The 19416-nt window shown below is 42.9% G+C and overlaps 1 protein-coding gene across 1 annotated transcript in view; it reads right to left on the bottom strand.

Annotated features, from left to right (window-relative positions):
* Nucleotides 1–13063: 13063 nt before the first annotated feature.
* Nucleotides 13064–19416, bottom strand: part of lrrn2 (leucine rich repeat neuronal 2) — an 81309-nt gene continuing 74956 nt past the window's right edge. Inside the window, exon 2 of the mRNA XM_072666265.1 lies at nt 13064–17290. Coding sequence (XP_072522366.1) covers nt 14782–16953 — 2172 coding nt within the window. The 5' untranslated portion in view covers nt 16954–17290 and the 3' untranslated portion in view covers nt 13064–14781. The remainder of the gene's footprint in view (nt 17291–19416) is intronic.

Here is a 19416-nt window from a genome sequence, read left to right as displayed (position 1 = left end):
CAATGCTAACACAAGGCCAGCATGTGCATTCTCCGAGACGCATGAAGCCAACCGCCTCTAATGCTTGGGATTTTTGGGTCCAGATGTTCAGCATTATGAGTAAATACTGAAACATAAAGCCCAGACATTTGAATGTTGGTACATGCAAAACATAAGCCCCTCCCTTCTTCTCGTCCAGTTTACTAAATCCACTTAATCGTGATTTTTTTTTTTTTTAAGAGAGACCCTAAGAAGAGACGGCAGGGCATGTGCAGTATAATATAAATAATAATTAAACATCAATATACAGTTTTAATGTTACATTTTTGATTGATATACTGAATTAAATAATTGCATGATTATAATTGCAAGACAGAAGTAAATAAACCCTCTGGAATTACCTGGAAGTCACAGATATATATATATATATATATATAATTCTTTTTTTTTTTTTTTTTTTAATAACAAAGCAGCCCCAAGTCATGATTCTCCCTCCACCATGCTTCACAGTTGGCATGAGGCTTTGGTGTTGGTGTGTGTTCTTTTCTGTCCAAACTTTTGTCTCTTCCTTACAAAGAATGTCTTTCCACAAGTATACGTGTGGAATTTCCAGGTGGTCTTACGCAAATGTGAGACATTTACTTATATAATCAGTAGTGACTTTGGTCATTGTGATAAGACACAATTAAGACATTCTTGTGGCATTGTTGTCTTCGGCATACTACATCAGAATCTTTACATGTTTTTGCTAGAAAACTTTCACAACAAGAGGAGAGATGGGCCACCTTGGATATGAACCTGTCCTGACCTGAGGAACAGTGAGGAGGTCGCAGGGAGACACTTTGAGAGACTGAGGAGGTGGATGCCAACAGTTTCTCAGCAGCGCTTGGGTACAATGTAAATTATACAAGCTCTGACAGGCATGGGTGTTTGATGGTGTGAGGCCTGCAGCCATTAAACCTGTAGAAGTATTTCTGCCCACATCACTGCTCAGCTTAAAAATGTCCCAATTGAATATTTCCACCAGACCAGGAAACACTGCTATCAGTTTCACCAGTTATCTCCTATAATTGGTGTTGAACTTTAATTGAACTAACACTCGTTGATCAATCATGTAGCCAACTGTGCTGAATGACTCTCCCACCCCTTCCCGGCCAGTCAGCGGACCCCTTGCAGGCTCTGTTAGTGGTAAACAGTCCGTGTGAATATTCTAATTTATCGTTCAGACACAGCGATCAAATATTTATAGCCTCTGTCTGCCTCTCAAATACGTTCCTCCAGCCTCTTTAACATTTCCCACTTTTCTCTTCAGCTGCAGAATGTAATATCAGCCACAAGAGGGCAGTAGGAGTCTGTGTAGTTGTGGGAGAGAAGGACTGACTGGAGGTGTCACATGAGTGTCCTACATGAACTTGCAGATGAAAGTACATTGGGATCTTGTATCCCCACATTGCCCGAACCTGTAGGATCTGAACCCTGTCCACAGACTGGACAGTAGCATCCAAAAGGGTAACTGTCGAGGTTTTTCAACAGAATGTTGCATTAATTCAATCAAAATCATAAAAAATGAACAATGCTGAAAAAAAAAAACTCCAAAGACCAGGATGTTAGCAACTATTTACACTTCTTGTCCTTAAGTGACAGAAATATTAGTTTCGTAGTAATTACAGAGTAATTCATAGTGAATACCAAATAATTCTTAGTAGTAACACATTCATTTATAGTGGATTCTGTTTCATTCAGCGCAGACGGTGAATAATGTGTAGTAGATACTGTAAAATTCATAGTGGAAACAGTAACTGGGGTCTGAAAAATTAATTCATACTGGTCACATTAGTTTATAGAATTACTAAATAATTCATAGTATACTGAGTAATTAATTGTAGCAAATAAACTATTGTGGCTACTGGTGAGTTTATAGTGGACAGTGAATAAGTCATAATTTCAAAAGTCACAAATTTTGGGTGTCCTGAATAATTAATAGACACTGAATAAATTATAGAGGTTGCTGATTAATTCATAGTAGATACTGAATAATTCATAGTGGATACTATATAATTTATAGTAGCTAATAAATAAATGATAGTGGATACTGATTAATTCATAGTGAAAAAAATCATTTTGGGGGTTCAGAATAGTTGATAGTAGACTGTCAATATAATATAACTGATATAATAAATTATAGTGGATACTGATTAATTCATAGTAGAAACTAAACAATTCACAGTACAGACTAATTCATAGTGGATACTGAATAATTTATAGTAGCTAATGAATAAATTATGATGGATAGATTAATTCATAGTGAAAACATTTTGCTGGTCCAGAATATTTGATTGTAGACACTGAATAAATTACAGTGGTTGCTGATTAATTCATAGTGGATACCGAATAATATATAGTAGCCAATCAATAAAGGATAGTGACCACTGAATAATAATAGTCTTGGAGGATCCTGATTAATTCATGGTGGAAACAATCATTTTTGGGGGTCCAGAATATTTGATAGTAGACACTGAATAAATTATAGTGGATGCTAATTAATTTATAATAGAAACTGAAGAATTCACAGTCCAGACTAATTCATAGTGGATACTGAATAATTTACTGAATAAATCAATTTGTTAAATCTCCAAAACAAGCCTGGGTTTGAAGAGGTTAACTAAAGCCTAAGTAGTACGGAGCGCTCGGTAGCGCAGGCTAATCGTTTCAGTGCATTAGCCATGTTACAGGAAAGATGGATTGATACACTGTAAAATTGGATTCATGGTTCCCGCGCCCTCCTCGAAGGGTAATTGCAGTTCTTCAATTTGCTTATCTCCCGTTTAAGGTCATTGCTTTAATCACATTCCTCTGATCGCAGTAATGGCCTGGTTCTAATGTTACACCAGCTGAAACTGACAAGACAGTATCAGTGGCCAATCAGTGATCGATTATTCATCCTGGTTCGCTCACGCTCACGCTCCTGACCTTGGACTGGGAGCTATGAGACGGGTGTGCTGTGTAAAGACGTGTCTCTGTTTGTTCCGTCGTTGTGTTTGTGTGATAGTCTCATATGCTGGCGCCCCCCTCAGGCCTTCACTGTGCGTACGCTCCTGCTTTATCCCTCCGCTCTGTCATGCGCAGGCTGCTGCTCCTGCTCTGGCAGTTTTACTCCGTTGTTGTATTGATGCCGGCGTTCGGCTGAAGTGTTTATGGGTCTCCTCCTTCTCTCTCTCAGCTGGAGCTGTGCTGCTGGAGAAATTGCTGCTAAATTAAGGTGTTGGCATTTTCTTTGCCTTTGCCAATTTGATCAAGTATGATGTCTATGCTGAGCAGTGGGCGTCTCGGCGTGGATGCAGGGTGGGTCATGTTGATGGGTGCACAGCACTTCTTTCTTTTTTAAAGGGCCGGAATCAATGGAAGGCATCATTTTAAAGCATTTCTCTTGGTCCTAAATGATGACATTTAAACACAATGTAAAGGAAATGTCATCACATCAACGAGATTAAGTCCAAATAATGAACATTTGGAAATAATGACTTATCAGAATCAGATTTATTGGCCGAGTATGTTCACACACACCAGGAATTTGTTCTGGCTATTAGCGTCTCTCTAGTATTAACAATATACAGCTACTCTACATATAATTTACAGACAGTACACAATACACAGAGAACAGTAGTGCACACAGTATACCCAGACTATACCAGCACAGTTCTATACAGTGTGCTTTACAGTGATCTTCACTTCACTATACAGATTAAATGCAGTAACTGTAGGATAAGTGTGGTAATTATTATCCCATCATAATAAATGTAGTATATCAAAATAAATAATGGAACAAAAAAAAACATACCTGATTTTCTACCCATTCATTCAGTGTTATTAGGATCAGCTGTGATCAGTTGTGGAGTCAGATCTGGAAGAAATTGGAAGAGGTTTGGTGATTGCTTTGGTGCTATGGTGATATGAGGATGCTAGGTGGTTGATATGGTATCCCAGGAGGTTCCTAAGTGGTTATGATATCCGAGGGGGTTGCTTTGGTATCCCAGAGTTGCCATATGGTTACAAGGTGGTTGCTATGGCGCTGCTAGTAGTTTAAGTTGGTGCTACTGTGCTGTTTGTTGGTTGACATGGTATCCCAGGAAGTTTCTGTGGTTTTCCTAAGTGGTTGCTATGGTGTGGCTAGGTAGTTACGATGGGATCCCAGATGGTTGCCAAGTGGTTAAAAGTGATTGCTATGGTGTTGAAGCTGCACAATTGGTGTTTCTGTTCAAACGGGTGTAGTAGAAAATCTGCTGACTGATAACAGCACTAGTAATTAAAGCTGACTGCTAAAATAGAGCTGGAATTGGCACAGTCCCTTATCCTCAGTCTCAGCACAGGATTATGGTCATCTGCCACACTTTGGATGATGGCCTAATTAGAAGGAAAATGAAAATGTCTTACTGTACTTTTCACAGAGCAGTGCAGTCTATGCCTTGTTGGAGAGCTTTACCATCCTAACCTAAACCATCATAGCGTCTGTTATTGAGCACATTGAGTAAACATCCACAGTGCAGGCTAGAAAAAGTAAGTGAACCCTTGAATTGAATAACCTGTAGCTAAGCCTTTAAGAACATTCATCTCCATCATCAGTATTTCTGGAATGCCCTACATGTACAGCCAACTTCAAGTCATACCACACCATCTTCTTCTTCTTCAGCCATTTTTTAGCTGATTTACTTTGCTTTGGGTCACTGTCATGCTGCATTACCCAACGTCTCTTCAGCTTCAGCTTCACGTTTTCCTGTAAAATGATTTGATACTCCTTTAAATTTACTGTTTCCTTAATGATTGCAAGGCATCCAGGTCCTGAAGAAGTAAAGCAGCCCCAATCCATGATGCTCCCTCCACCATGCTTCACAGGTGGGATGTGGTTTCGGTGTTGGTGTGCAGTGTTTTTTCTCTTTTGCTTAATTTTTTTTTCTGAAGCGCTGTGGAACATCTGGGTGGTCTAGGGCAAACTTAAGATGGTCCACAATACTTTTATTGGGCCACAGTGTCTTTCTTTGTGTTGTCCTGTAATTAACTTCTGAAGGTCTTCTGCTGTTAGCCATGGGTTCTTTCTCACCTCTTTCAGGATTGCTCTTGTGCTCTAAAGTGATTTTAAAAAAGACTCCCCCCTTCTAGGAGGAGTAGCAGTAGTCATGTTTGGTGGTTGTTGGTTTAAAACACCCAGGCCTTTATCAATGCTTTGAACCCTTTCAAGCTTCTTGCGTGATGCACAGATTTGTCAATAACCAGGCTTTGCATCTTTATTTAATGGCCAAAGCATCTGTGAAACCTGTGAAACCCACACTTTAAATCTCATCTACATAACTGAAACACCTCATTGATGCTCATTAACACAGAGGTTCACTTACTTTTTCTAGCCTGCACTATGGATGGTAAGTCAATGTGGTCAGTAAACATCATTTGTTTGTGTGTTTTTACTTCAATTAGAGTGTTTGCCTGTATTGACTTGGATATGGATCAGATCATATTTTATTAGTAATCAATGCAGAAATCCAGGGTTCACTTATTTTTTCTTGCGACTGTAATTTGCATATATGTCCTGTATTGACTGAGAAGTGAACTTATATTGTCTAGGTCCCCCTCGTCCAATCAAAACAGCTCTGACCCGTCAAGGCAAGTTGTGAGGTTGGGCCTCCATAAGCATTAGTGAGCCTTGGGCACCCATGACCCTGTTCCCGGTTCACTGGTTGTCTTCCCTTGCAGCACTTTTGGTAGGTACTGACCGCTGCAGGCCGGGAACACCCCACAAGACCTAGCTGATGTTTTGGAGATGTTCTGACCCAGTCATTGTCTAGAACATCACAGTCTGGTTCTTGTCAAAGTGTCTCAGATTCTCACGCTTCATCACCTTCAAGAACTGACCATTCACTGCCTTCACTCACATGCTTCATTTGCATATATGGACTGTATTTACTGGGGAGTGAGTGCCATATTTATATATGGTACCATATCTAAAAAATATTATTGCAGCAAAAGTATGATTTCTGCTTTTGTTCTCATGAGGAAAAGGATGCAAGAAAGTTACATAATCTAATGACTTCTGTGCCCTTTTGATAAATACTGGTAGAAACCCTTAAATAGCCTCTGATGCATTGGGTGATAATGGCACATTGCTCAGCAGTACCATTAATCACAAGTAGCCACACAGCACGTGTGCTCACTGTGGGGCAACAACGGCTCACGCACACCCGGCTCGACTGGGGCATTGGCGTCTTCTGTCAGCTGTGTTATTGTTATGGCCAAACAAATTGAAATAATTAAAATGCTCAGTGATGTTTGACTAAGAACCCCGCTGGGTAATTTCGGTCTCCTCTCTGGGAGCCCTCCCCTGTGTGCTTTTGCCGTTGTTGCAGCTGTCATGCTCTCTGCTCCCTCATTTCCGTCATTAGCACGAAGTCCACCGTCTCTTTAATCACTTTAGCCACTGGCAAAATCTACCTCTACTAGTGAGGAGCGGGAAAAGACCAGAGTTAGCACAGAGTTGCTGAAGGCAACGAGTGGTCAGATTTAGCCACAGGGCACTGCGTTTATGAGCCTCCACTCAGTGCAGATTCCAGCAGTCCAGCATTCTGTGACTTTCCGCTGTGCTGTGTTAAGCAATTACTGACTCCCTAGTGTCCCTAGTGTGTGTGTGTGTGTACATACACGCACACACACACACACAGATAAAGCCATGAAACCATTTAAAGCCTAATACTCTCTAGGTCATATATATTTGTAAAAATAAGATTGGTGACAGTCTAGTTCAGTGTTTGTTAGCAGTGATGGTCTAGAATCTCCCGAACTTCATATATCAAACATATCTTGGCCAATAGAATAGGACTCTCTGGAGCAGATAAACATCATGAACCTATTGGCACCATGCTGCCTAATGCCAGTCGTGGGCTAGAGGGGTATAAAGCCCCCCCAGCATTGAGCTGTGGAGCAGTTGAAGAACTGTGTTCTCTGGAATGATGAGATGGTGGAGCTCCATCCAGTACTTTCAGGATCAGTTGGGAATGATAAGGTGAGGTGGCGATCAATCTCCGGACCTCACCTTGCTGAATACAATCAATCAAATCCTCACAGCCATGCTCCTCCTCCAAAATCTATAATAGTAGAAAGTCTTCTTCTCGGGACAGTAGAGACAGTTACTTCAACAAAAGCCAGGATAAACTCTTTTTAATATCCTTGATTTCAGAAGAAACAATAAATAACCAGGTGTCCCAATACTTTTGTCCACATAGTGTATGTTGGTAGGTGTTCTGCAGTGGTTTTTAAAAACACTGACACTTTATTAGACCTTGTGGGGACACCTTCATGGTCTTTGCTTGTCTGTGTGGTTCTGTCCGCAGACAGAAAGGCGGGTGAGGACACTCCTCTGTGTACACTGACGAGGAGAAGAGCACAGCTGCTCCCATCTTCTTCCTCCTTCCTCCCTCACACACTTTTTCACCTTACCTAAAGCAGCCCAGTTCTACTCCATTAACCAATGTCACTTCCCATTTCTGTGCTCTCTTTACCCCATTCCATATTCCATTATCTTACACACCGGCCAGCCTTCCTTCTCCTTATGGGGAAATCAATAGCCACACTAAATAGATTTCACAATCAATTTTTCTATCACCACCCCCACAGCTGCTTCCCAGGTTTGGAAACGCAAATTATTTCGGGGGGGGAAAAGGGTAAGGGATGTTAGGAAGTTAAGGTCACCACAATCTGTTTGCGTTTTAAATTAGGTTCAGTTCAACATTCATACGTTTCATCAGCTCCCACCGGGCGTGCAGTGTCCTACTGTTGGTTAGGATGGGGAAAACTAGATCCAATTGATCCAATTGTGGATCACAGCTCAATTTCCTCTATAGGGGAAAAACAAGGGAATAAAAAAAGCTTGGACAGTTCGACCCAAGTCCTTAAAATGATGTTCTAAATGTGTTGCAAAGATTGGCAGGTCTCCTCATATAAGGACTTACTTACTACAAGGTCATCCCTCAGCGGAGGGATACAGTTCCAGTGTGAATATGTCATTATAGGCTGGTCTCTTCACTTGGTGGCCATCCTTGCATCGCCGCTCTGCAGTAATTTCTACCAGACCATCAGGCCAAGCCCCCATCCTGATGATTGAGGAGACCAAAACACTGGAACTGAAGATCAGACTCATGTTTCCAAACCAGATTTTGAATTTAATCTGATCAAATCTGATCAAATTGAACGTTCGGCTCAATAATACACAGAAACCTGATTCTTCAGCTTGTTCTGGCTAATGCGCTAATGCACATCCCCACATCGAGGGGGGCTTTCCCTACAAGCACATCAGCCTCCTTCACTCGTGGCTTAACAGCAAACTGATTGGCTGTTTTTTGTTAAAGGGCGGGACTTTATCCGTAAGCAGACCCCACGCTGAGCGTTAGGAGAACCCTCAGTCATATTTCGGCCAGGTACAGATACTTGGACAGTTCTCTGGCTCTGTCCGTACCACAGAAGCTGAGCCTTCTAGTATTAGCAGTTATCCTGGGCCGCGTACGGAGCTCAACAGGTACCTTCACCAACCTCCTGGAATTGAACAGCAGTAAGTCATTAGTTGTGGAACTACTTTTTGGCGGAAGGATCTGACTCTTCAGTCTGAAATTCAGGGCTTCTTTCTTTTATTTCACTGTTTTGTGAAAACTGTTGTAGAAAAGCAGCAGAACACTCGAGGTTGTGTTTTAGCGCTTTCGGCTTCTTCCTGCGACCAAATCACAGCCGTGATGTTTTTCACAATCACACACTCCCTCTCACGTTCTTGCTTAGATCAAGTACCTGTAGCTAAATATAAGATAAGATAGTCCTTTATTAGTCCCGCAGTGGGGAAATTCACAGTGTAACAGCAGAAAGGGATAGCAAGACACTCAGTTACAAAAATTTGGATAAATAATTTACACTATATACACAATATAAATTAGAATTAAAAATTAAAAGAGCAATAACTATTATTTATAGCAAAAGACTCTTAATTGCACGTGGGGGGTGGGATATTGCACATAGTATTCCCTGAACATGAACATGTGTGTGTAGTAAAGTGTATGTGTATGTGGTCCGCTGGGAGCAGTGCTGGTTGTGCAGTCTGACGGCAGCAGGAAGGAAGGACCTGTGATACCCCTCCTTCACACACTTGGGGTGAAGCAGCCGGTCACTAAAGGAGCTGCCCAGTGCTGAGTCTCATGCATGGGGTGGGAGCTGTTCTCCAGCATGGATGCCAGCTTGGCTGTCATCCTCCTGTCTCCCACCACCTGCACTGGGTCTAAGATGCACCCCAGGACAGTATATTATATAATAGATAAATATCTATATAATATCAATATCTACAGTATATTGTTTTATGGTGTGACTGGCGCAAGCATGGTTTGATAAATTATATTAGAATTGATTGTAAATTAATTAGAATGATAATTTATGTAAGTATAATTTATGTAAATTTATGTATATAATTATAATTTATGCAAATTCTAAAGAAAAAGTCATCCATCTATTTATAAAAACATAAAGAAATTTTTATACATTTTGTCCTCTAGTGGGACCCTGATTTTAAATATGAGGGCTTCAATTTAGTTGAAGAACCCATTGAAGGTTCTTGGAAACAGTATGGATTTTATTATTATTATTATTATTATTATTATTATTATTATTATCAATATTTTATTTGTACTTGGATTGTAATCTCTAATGTTTTTTACATTAACTTCCACTGGTAATGGAACTAAGTTATGACTAAGATATTTATGCACAGATTCATCTGACATGCTGAATCGATATCAAATAAATAAATAAATAAATAAATAAATATTTCCTTGTCTACATTGAGTCTAAAATAATTCTCTTCTATTTTACTATTTAAAATCTATGTAGCCGTATTTAACACAGCCTATTTCCACTGATCATATTGATATTATTTCTATTATTTTATGTTATTCTTTAGGTTGGAGAATTGATCTGATTCACTGATCACTGGAACTCAGCTGCGTAGCTTGTGTTTGCGTTGACTTACCAGACTTTTTATTGACGGTTACAACCAGCCGCTGTGGGGTAAGTTGTAAGATCTGCACACTAAACAGGCTTTGACTCCGGCTGGATGCAGCAGAACATCGCCTTCCCGACAGCCCTCCCCAGTTAGCTGCTTTAATGGAGGAGCGAGTGCTACACTTTATATGCTAGAGTTAGTGTAGCAGTTAATCATAAATTACATTTTCAGCTGCGCTAAAATGGAAGTCGCTGTTATTAGGCTTGAGGTAATCAAATTCAGCTTGAGGTGCTGTCTCTCATTGATCAGGAAATTGTGCTGAGTGGGTCATTCATTAAATCATTAATTTGGCAACCCCAGCGTTTACAGCATCATGTTCTAGTGCTGTAGTGTAGCTTTCTCCAGAATGGATATAATATTTCAACTTTGATCTTGAACTGTGAAAATAGATTTTCCCCATTAACTGGAGGGGTTACAGTTCAGTGGCGCATTGAGCTTTATACTTTGGCATTTCCACCCTTAATAGGCTAGAAAGGGGGTTATTTGAGCGTGCAGGACGGCATGACAAAATGAGGGAACTGGGCGACTTCATATCAATTTATATGTTAATGTTTGGGGTGTGTTTTGTTGATGAGTCTAAATAAGTAGTCACATTTTGTCAGATGTTGGCTCCTGTGGAATAGATGTTCTTGTGGTTTTTCCATTTGATTGCATTAAATGACTTTGGGGAGAACCCTGATCATATCCCTGCATTTCCCAAATCACTTCTGGTACCATTTTGAATGAATGTGTATGAAGGAAAATACACATACAGTATGTTGAGGGCGCCATTATATGGTCCAGTTAAATAAACTAATGCATTAGTACATGTGAATTATTGGTAAATAGTGATGGTTTGTGGACAACCATGCTTTCTAGTTACAGGCGGTAGTGAGAGAGGTCACCCACATGCTCAGATGTATTGTATACACCAGATTTCTGCAGTAATATCTTTCATTTACTGGTTCAGTACTCTAAAACCTGCTCCTGCTTATGGCTTAGAGTGCATCTCAAACTCTCAGCCTTTCAACAGAATTCTGAAGAAATGCTGAGCTTCTGTCCCGTCTAGCATTCCTGTGATGGCAAAGTGGATCCCAAGGGAATGTATCAGAAAGATGTTTGACCCACATTGAAACTGGCACGTCTATGTTGTAGAAATTCTTCTGTATAGCTTTTTACCATAGTGATCGTCCCTGTTTCCATAATGATATTAAGATGTTGTGAATATGGAATTATATGGATTCTGCCTGGATAGCTTCTGACATATGGTTGGTTTAACCCTTCTCTAACTCATAATAATACGCATGTTGAATTTTAACCCACAATAAAAGAAGGGGGTAATGTAAGGTGAGTAATAGCAAAAAGCAGACTAGACAGGTAAGTTGGCTGCCACTCTGGATCCAGTGAAAAGAGGTTAGTAAGACAGATCTAGGAAGAAAGGTTTTTACTTGGGTCACTTAAAGCAAGATAGTGTAGCAGTTTTAACTTAAAACAGCAGCTTCAGGATCATGCTGATGCTCCACTGACTAGAACAGGGAGAACGGCGCCTCCGTCGTTCCCACTCCGGGTCGGAACTGTGGAGCTTTGGTGGTGGAGCTGCAGAAGGACCTCTCTCCAGAACTGTGTATTGCTGCGTAACCAGAGTCATCATTACTCTACTTTGTCAGTTGACACAATTTCTTCCACTTCAGATGCTGGTTCTGGATCTTCAAGCTTGATTTGTATTTATGGCAGTGGAGTAAATGTGAATTACACTCCGCAACTGTAAGAGCCCATGAGCAAAAAAAAAGACATCACGCACAGATCAATGAATAACTCTGAAAATATTTTTTCTTCAAAAATATACATGAATCCAGATAATCGCAAGCATTCTGCCTTGGACCAACTTTCCAAAACATTGGTACAATTTATTTTTAACTTGACGAGACATTTTATTAAATTTGTTCATAATATTAAAAGATTTTGTATTAAGGCTTATTTATGATCCCTTTACATTCAGAAATTAGTGCGTCCATTTCAAATGTCGTAACCATCACAGCCCACATACTTATCGTTTACGCTGGCATGGATGTTAAGCAGTACACCCACTAGAGGGCAGATCAGAGTCAAATGTTTCTGACCGCGTCATATCTGCATATGGCAGTGGTCGTGTTTCATTGGCTATAACGGCCCCGCGGTTTCCTGTGCTACTGCTTCACTCTGCATTATGAAATTGGACAGAGTTTGGACAGAAGGCTTCGCCTGCATCTGTATCCGTGTTAAAAGCTGAGGTGTTGTATTTGATGTTGTTCAGTCCAGCTAGTCCGAGCATAGTGGTGTTAGTGGTTTCGTGGTCAGCATGGCTTTCTAAACGGGAAGCTCAGTGTTGCGTAGTGAATCTAAGCTCCAACCTAAATGAGTTTGAATGCAAAGCTCGCCCAGCCTCGCAGCCGCTGGTTGATGCATGAATGAGTTAATTCAACTTTAAGGCTGTAGAGAACTTCCAGAGCCCGCAGACTTCCCTTCACTCACTTTGACAACTCTCTCTTTCTCTAGCATTAATCACTCTTCCGAAGTTAGTGTTTTTAGGAAATGGGCTTCTTCGCTTCAAACAGGGTGTACTTGAGGGATACTGGAGGGATGATCATCTGCCACCGGGAAGTGGAGGCATCACCTGCCTCAGGCTCTTCTCTGCGATTTTAAGAAGCTGAGAGCTATTTTGCAAATCTCCAGAAACGAGAGTAACTCCTTCCTGTGGTGAGTCCGTTTCAGCGCGGTGAAATGAATATTTATGCTCATTATAATTGGAAGTAGAATTGCTCCAGGTACATCTGTGGTAGCTCTGTGAATTATGCCCCTCGTGGACCAAAGGCATATGGAGCTCATGAAACATAATGACAAGAGAAATTGTAGCCTAAGACCCTGACTTTGAATGAGCTTAAGTGCTTGAGCTTGATTTAAAGGTTGCACTTGTTCTGAGTTGCGATGTAATCTCCTCTTACACACACCCACACACGTACATACGCCAATGCTCTCCAATTAACCAAGCCGTTTATCAGTCCAAAATGGTTTAATAATACCTCAAAATAGAATTTAACACACAGTCATCTAAATTATTTCTGAAAGGGAAGTAAGTGGAACACTGAATAGGAAACTGGGGTTGATTTACTGTATGTACAGCTTTGCGGTGATAGAAAATTAACAGTAGCCAACAAAAGATAGGAAACGGAAAGTAAAGAGGGTGCGTTTAGTTAGAGTGGGGGTTACTGAAACGAGGGGGCACATCAACCACAAACTGACAAAACTAAAACAAAGCAGGATTACCATAAATGACGTACTGTAGAAAAACAGGGTTCCCCATACTTGAGAAGTTATAGGAGCCGAGCTCATAATCCCGAATGCTGCTGCTGACTCTTCCCTTGTTCCTGTTAAGGACCTTTTTGGCCTTGATGACCCTTCTGCGGTGTCTATACGTCACTCACTGATGCAGGGCCTCTAATCGGTCGAGCGTTCGTTGCTGTGCACTGAATAAAGTCACCTGACGAGCTATTAGGAACAGAGATCGAGTTGGCTCTTTATTTCCTTCGAGCACATCCCCATTAGCGGTGTGACTGCTCTAGTGTCCGTTCTTTCCATTGCTTTTGTGAGACAACTTTTATTTTTTTTAATTTTTCTTGGAACAAAAAAGGTGGCATGTGTGAGCGGATGTCCTCATTCATTCACCGTTCACCGTTCCTGGAGAATCCTTTTCTTTGCACCTGCTTCGTGATCATTCTCCGTCCTTCGCTTCTTTCGCACTGAACAACGAAGACGCTAGCACACACACAGTGGTCAGGGCTCGATGTCCGGTGCTAATCAGCTAATCAGTCTTTAGTTTCAGCTGTGTTTTTGCAATTGTTTTGGGGGTGGAATGCAGAAAACAAGTAGATCCACGCCTGCACAGAGCTCAGGATAGCCCATAGTAGTGCCGGGCTTCTCCCAGGCGTAAAGATGTGTCCGTCTTTGAGAAGAGGTCCCCCCACGTCGCTGAGATGAATATGTCTCTCGTCAGAGCTGGGGCTCAGCTGGGGCTTCCTGTACTGGGCTCAGTTTTGGCCCACATTAGCAAAGAAAGATAGCGAGTATATGATTATGCAACATATTAAAAATACCCTTCTTTCTTTTTTGAGTCCTTTCGTCTGGCGCCTTCTCTTAGACGCCATCCACCTGTTCTGCGAATAAGTCTATCACGTTTTTAAAAATAGAAAAGTGACGATGTAGTTCTTCAGACCGTTCCGTTCCAACAGCCGTGAGAGCCGTGGACTGTCCGTCGCTTAGTTCCTCGACCCACCTGTCAAATTAGTCTCTTCAGCAGTATGAAAAATATATGAGTGCTTCCGATCATGTTGCAACCCTCAGGTCTGTTGTAATAACAGACTTGTAAAGTTCAGAAGTTGCTTACAAACTGAATGAATAATCGAGAACTCTCGGGCAGCTCCGGCAGACGTCGTCTTTCTCGGCGGGTTTCTGTTTGTGAATACATGAACAAATGCTTTCAATATACATATATGTACTGTATCTTTTTCCATTATAAAATAAATACAAATGAAATCTCTTTTATTACAGCACTGCACTTATAATTGGGTCGCTCTCTTCGTAAATGCAGATCTGGCAAGTAAAGTTCAGGTGTTGTTGTTTCAGGAGGCTAAGTGTGAACTGTCCGAGAGCTGGACTTTGTGAGTAGCTTTCCAGAGCTCGTACGGATTCTGCGGCACATCCTCTTGTTGAACTCAACATGCCTCTTTTGTTGGCCCCAGAGCGTGATGCCCCGGCTGAGCATCACTGATCTTCTTTGCGCTGCCCTCTAATGAAAGTTTATCTCTGTACTGCTGCAGTGGTTCTTTCAGAGACACTACTGGAGCCATGAAAGCCTTTGCCTCCTGGGTTAAAATGGTGGTATGGGGCTTCTCAAATTCTGGCATCTGTTCTTTCCAGTTGAGCGTTGCACCCCCTTGACAAGCTCTGGCTGCCAGCAGGAGGAGAAGAGCTGACACAGCCAACAGGACTGCTGGGGTCAGGTCTGGAGAAGGGACTGGCATGAGCACCTCTTTAGTCCTGAGATGGACACAGGAGGTGTCGTTCGGCCCCATGTGCAGACAGACCTTGTAATGGGTTCCTGGTCGGAGACGAGTTAGGTTGAAGCCTCTAGTGCCGGCCAGTATTCGAGTACTGTGCCTGTGGTGATCTTCCAAGCTGCCATTGGCTATCCAAGAGAGTCGAGCAGAGGGAACATTATGGCCAGCCTGCCAGGTCAGTAAAGCAAAGTGTTCCTTGACGTCTCGTACCTCGAGGTTATCGTCACTTCGTTGAGCACTCGCCGTATGAGCCCTGCTTGCTCCTTCCACCTTCAGTGTCAAGCTCCTTGTGTCAGCCCCGACCAAATTCTGCGCCACACAAGTGTAGAACCCAGCCTCCTCGGGGGTCACTCCGAAGATCTCCAGTGTACCTTCTGTTAAGACCTGGTAACGCCCAAACCTGGTGGAGGGAGTTAACCTCAAACCTTTTGGGATGACCCAGTAGATGTTCGGCTCTGGTTCTGCCAGTGCTCGGCAGTGCAGGGCTACGTTGTCCCCATGTTTGACCTGGATGTAAGACGGGAATGTGCTTGGGGCTATCAAGGGCAGGCAACTATCTGCCATTTCTCTGAACGAGACCTCCTTCACCCTCCGGGCTTTTAACTCTGGAGGTTCTGAGCAGAAAGTGGACTGAGGCTCAATGAAACGGACTGGTTTGTCGTCCTCTGCCCCCACCCAGCGAATAAGGCAGTCGCAACGGATGGGATTGGTATGGAGACTGATCTCTTGCAAGCTCGGCAGAGAGCGCACAGTCTGGCGGTGCAGGGCACTCAAGGCGTTACTGTTGAGCATCAGACTCTCCATACTTGGCAGCTTCTGGAAAGCCTGAGGGTGGATGTATGACAGTCGCGGATTGTTTGTCATTTCCAGCTTGGTGAGCTCGGGCAGGTTTTCCATTGCCGAGTGCTCGATGGAAACCAACTCCTCCATGTTGTTTAAGCCGAGCTCCTTCAGGTGAAGCATGTCCCTGAAGTCCCCTCTCTGCACCAGCTGAATTGGGTTCTTGTTCAGGTCCAAGAATTTCAGGACCGGCAGTTTCTGCAGTGCTTCTTTTGGGACTTGGGTCAGATGGTTGTCATAAAAGCTGATGCTTTCCAAATTTAGAAGCCCCTCTAGAGCACGCTCCGAGATCTCGCGCAAACCCATGCCTGCCAGGACTAAGCTGCGCAGAGATCCGAGTGGTTTAAAGTTGAGATCTTGTATGATGTCCACTGGGTTTCCGCCAATCATGAGGACTTCCAGTTGGGGTAAGGCATGGAACCAACGTCTGTCAATTACCACAAGGTGGTTCGAGTTGAGATGAAGCCTCAAAAGGTAATCTAAACCCTTGAAAGCCCCGGGAGAAATGCTTCTGAGCCTGTTATGATTGAGATACAGCTCCTGGAGGCTAGGCAGCCCCGAGAAAGCTTCTTCTGGCAGGTGCCTCAGCTGGTTCTCTTCCATGTGCAGGCTGAGAAGAGCTGGCAGGTCGGTGATTCTCAGGTTACGAGTACTGATGAAGCTGTTGTGGGAGAGATCCAACTCTGTAAGATTGGTGAGACCTTGAAGTTCACTCTGATCCATGGAACTGATGAGATTGCTCTGCAGCCTGAGTGTTTGTGTCTCTGGAGGGAGCGATGTGGGCAGCTGGGTGAGGAGTAGATCATTGCAGTCAACGGTAGGAGCCTCTCTATACACAGACTGGGGAGAGTACCAGGGCTTGATCTGGCACACACACTGCTGAGGACATGGCACCCTCCAGGGCATGGAGTGAATAACCAGAGAGCTAGCAACTCCAAACAAGAGGTGAATTTGCACAAAAATCTTAGTAATCGCTCTCATTTTCATCACTGAAGCTAATTAGGTAAGTGACCTCTGTGTACAGGATGTACAGGACCGTTTGGCCCGTTTCTGCTTTTGCCGTTTCTCTTCCTTTCTTCAAATCAGCCTCTCGCTTATCTGTCCATGAGATAGAAGAGTTTGCTCGGGTCTTCGAAAATAAGTTGTCTCCAAAATTACGTTTTCTGTTTCATCGTTTCCACCTTTGTCAAGAAATATGACGGCAACTTTCTGCTTTGATGTCCTCGGAGTTGAGCACACTGAGATGTTCTTGGTCCTCTATTCAATCCATTGATTTTACATTGTGGTACAACAGAGGAGCTTCAGGTGCACTTCAGAGGGAGACCTGGAAAAGACAAAAATAGGACACTTAGACAAGTGCAGGTGGAGATAATATCAGTTCAGTCCGAGTGTGTCTGAGCATGAGTGTTTCATTAAAGCTGCCTCGACATTTCTAGCTCACTTTTAGCGCATTTCATGGCAGGTGCTTAGCCGCCATGTCTTTCTTTTCGGTGAGACAAATAGAATTTGTCATTTTCTTAAACTTGCAGCTTCAAAGCCAGTACTGTACCGGCTAAAATTAGATCATATCTCTGTGTGTATCATAGCACCTTGCATAATTTGCTGCTTGTGCGTTTCACTCTCCCTTAAAGAGGAGCTCCAAATTAGTTCTGGGGCATTACAGCGGAATGTGGCTGCATTTCTCATCACCGCTGGAAGATGACTGCTGCAGAAATGTGAGAGAAATGGAGGCTGAAATTTAGCGAGCCTAATTCATGGCTTAAGATTTTGCTCTGCAAATAACTGAGGTCTTGGTATTAGTCATCTGCAAGCAGCCTCTGCAGATGGGGAATGGGGGTGGGATGACATGTTCTTGACTGGATTCAGGAGCAAGCAGGACGGGAACGAGGACGAAGCATAGAGGAAAGAAAAGCACAGAGTGGTCGTCATTCTTACTCTCGGAGTAGCAGGACTTTACAAAATTAGGGAATAATTATGAATAAAGCATTTTACATCCCTGATTGCCTTATTGTCACAGCCTGGGCCGTGACCATTTTTATTATAGTTATATGATGTTAGCATAAAGCTGATCAAGTCGGAGGACTTCATCTGCATAATCCTCAATTATGCTGTGACGGTGCACTCTTAAAAAAGGTGCCAGGAAAGGTTTTTTGCAGCAGAAGCATAAAACAGCCACGTTGTTTGTGGATGTGCTTGTGATGATCTCAGAGCGTGCTCCAGAGGGACTTCTACACTTGGAAACCGTCAGAATCTACAACCATCATCTGACTACCCAAAAAGTCCCAAAAATAGGACATATACAAGAACTCAGTCCAGGTAGTACAATAAGGGGACGTCCGGGACCTGCTTTAATTGAAGAAGCTCGACTCCTCGACTTTTCAATGGATGGTTCTTCAGAAAAACACACTCATTTAAAAGCATCCAGTTAAAAAAAGGCTGGACGTGCTTTAGGTAGGCAAAGGTGGTTGTTGCATGGTTCTGCATTAGAGCCAGTGTGATTCTAGGCTTTCTTTCCAAACAAGCCAGAGCTTGGTATATGGCTCCCCTCATACAGCTAATCAGAGATCTGAAGGCCTACTAAGAAGAATAAGATTGAATCAAGTTGATTTGGGGAAAAAATCTACAGCCACTCCGACCTTTTGTGGATTTGATTGGACACTCCTTATTTATGCTATTCTTCACAGAACCCTTTTTGGTGATTTGTCATTTTTAAGCTTCTCTTTTTGATTCTTTCAGACTGAAAATTCAGCAAAGAAACCAATTTATTATGCAGCTTGCTGGAAGATGGTATCCTATGTACTTTATTATATACCCAGAACCACAGCAAAGACTGTTTACCCACTCCCATGGTTGCTTCCACCACATCCCCCCTTGTTACCACTTCTTGCCTGGCTAATCCATCCTTCGTCTGAATGCCCAATTAGTCCTAATGTTCTCCCTGTCTCCGTTCTCAAGTCCACCAGGGATCTACCTGACTGCTCTGAGACCGTTTGTTCTTTAGACACAGACACACACACACACACACACACACAGACAGAGGCAGCGATCAACGCATGTGTGTTTGCGAGGCCTGGAGTTTTCCCCGTCCTCCCATCAGAGTGCATGCTCTGCCACAGAGCTCGTTTACAAAGTGTCAGCTTCTCAGTGGCGTCTCAGGCAGAAACTTGGCCCCCATCCTGCACTCCGTCACTCCGGCCCGCCTGGCTGACTGGCTGAGGCCAGAAACGTGCTGTGTTCCACCAATTCCCTACCCGCGTCCTAATGAGTCGTGAGGGTGCCGTGAGCGCCTTTAATGCAAAGTGAATGGAGAGGGGTTTTTTTGTGTGTGCGCGCCCACCCCTATCCCATCCCATCCCACCACCCACCCCCCACCCCCCAACTCTGCGCCTTGAATAATGCATTGACTGCCTTCGCCTGCTAATCTCCACTCCCGCTGCTTTCACTCTCATT

This window comes from Salminus brasiliensis, chromosome 21 (genome assembly GCF_030463535.1).
Source record: "Salminus brasiliensis chromosome 21, fSalBra1.hap2, whole genome shotgun sequence".
In the NCBI taxonomy this organism is placed as follows: Eukaryota; Metazoa; Chordata; class Actinopteri; order Characiformes; family Bryconidae; genus Salminus; species Salminus brasiliensis.
The sequence above is the reverse complement of the archived record's forward strand: the minus strand, read 5'-3'. Positions and strand labels throughout refer to the sequence as shown.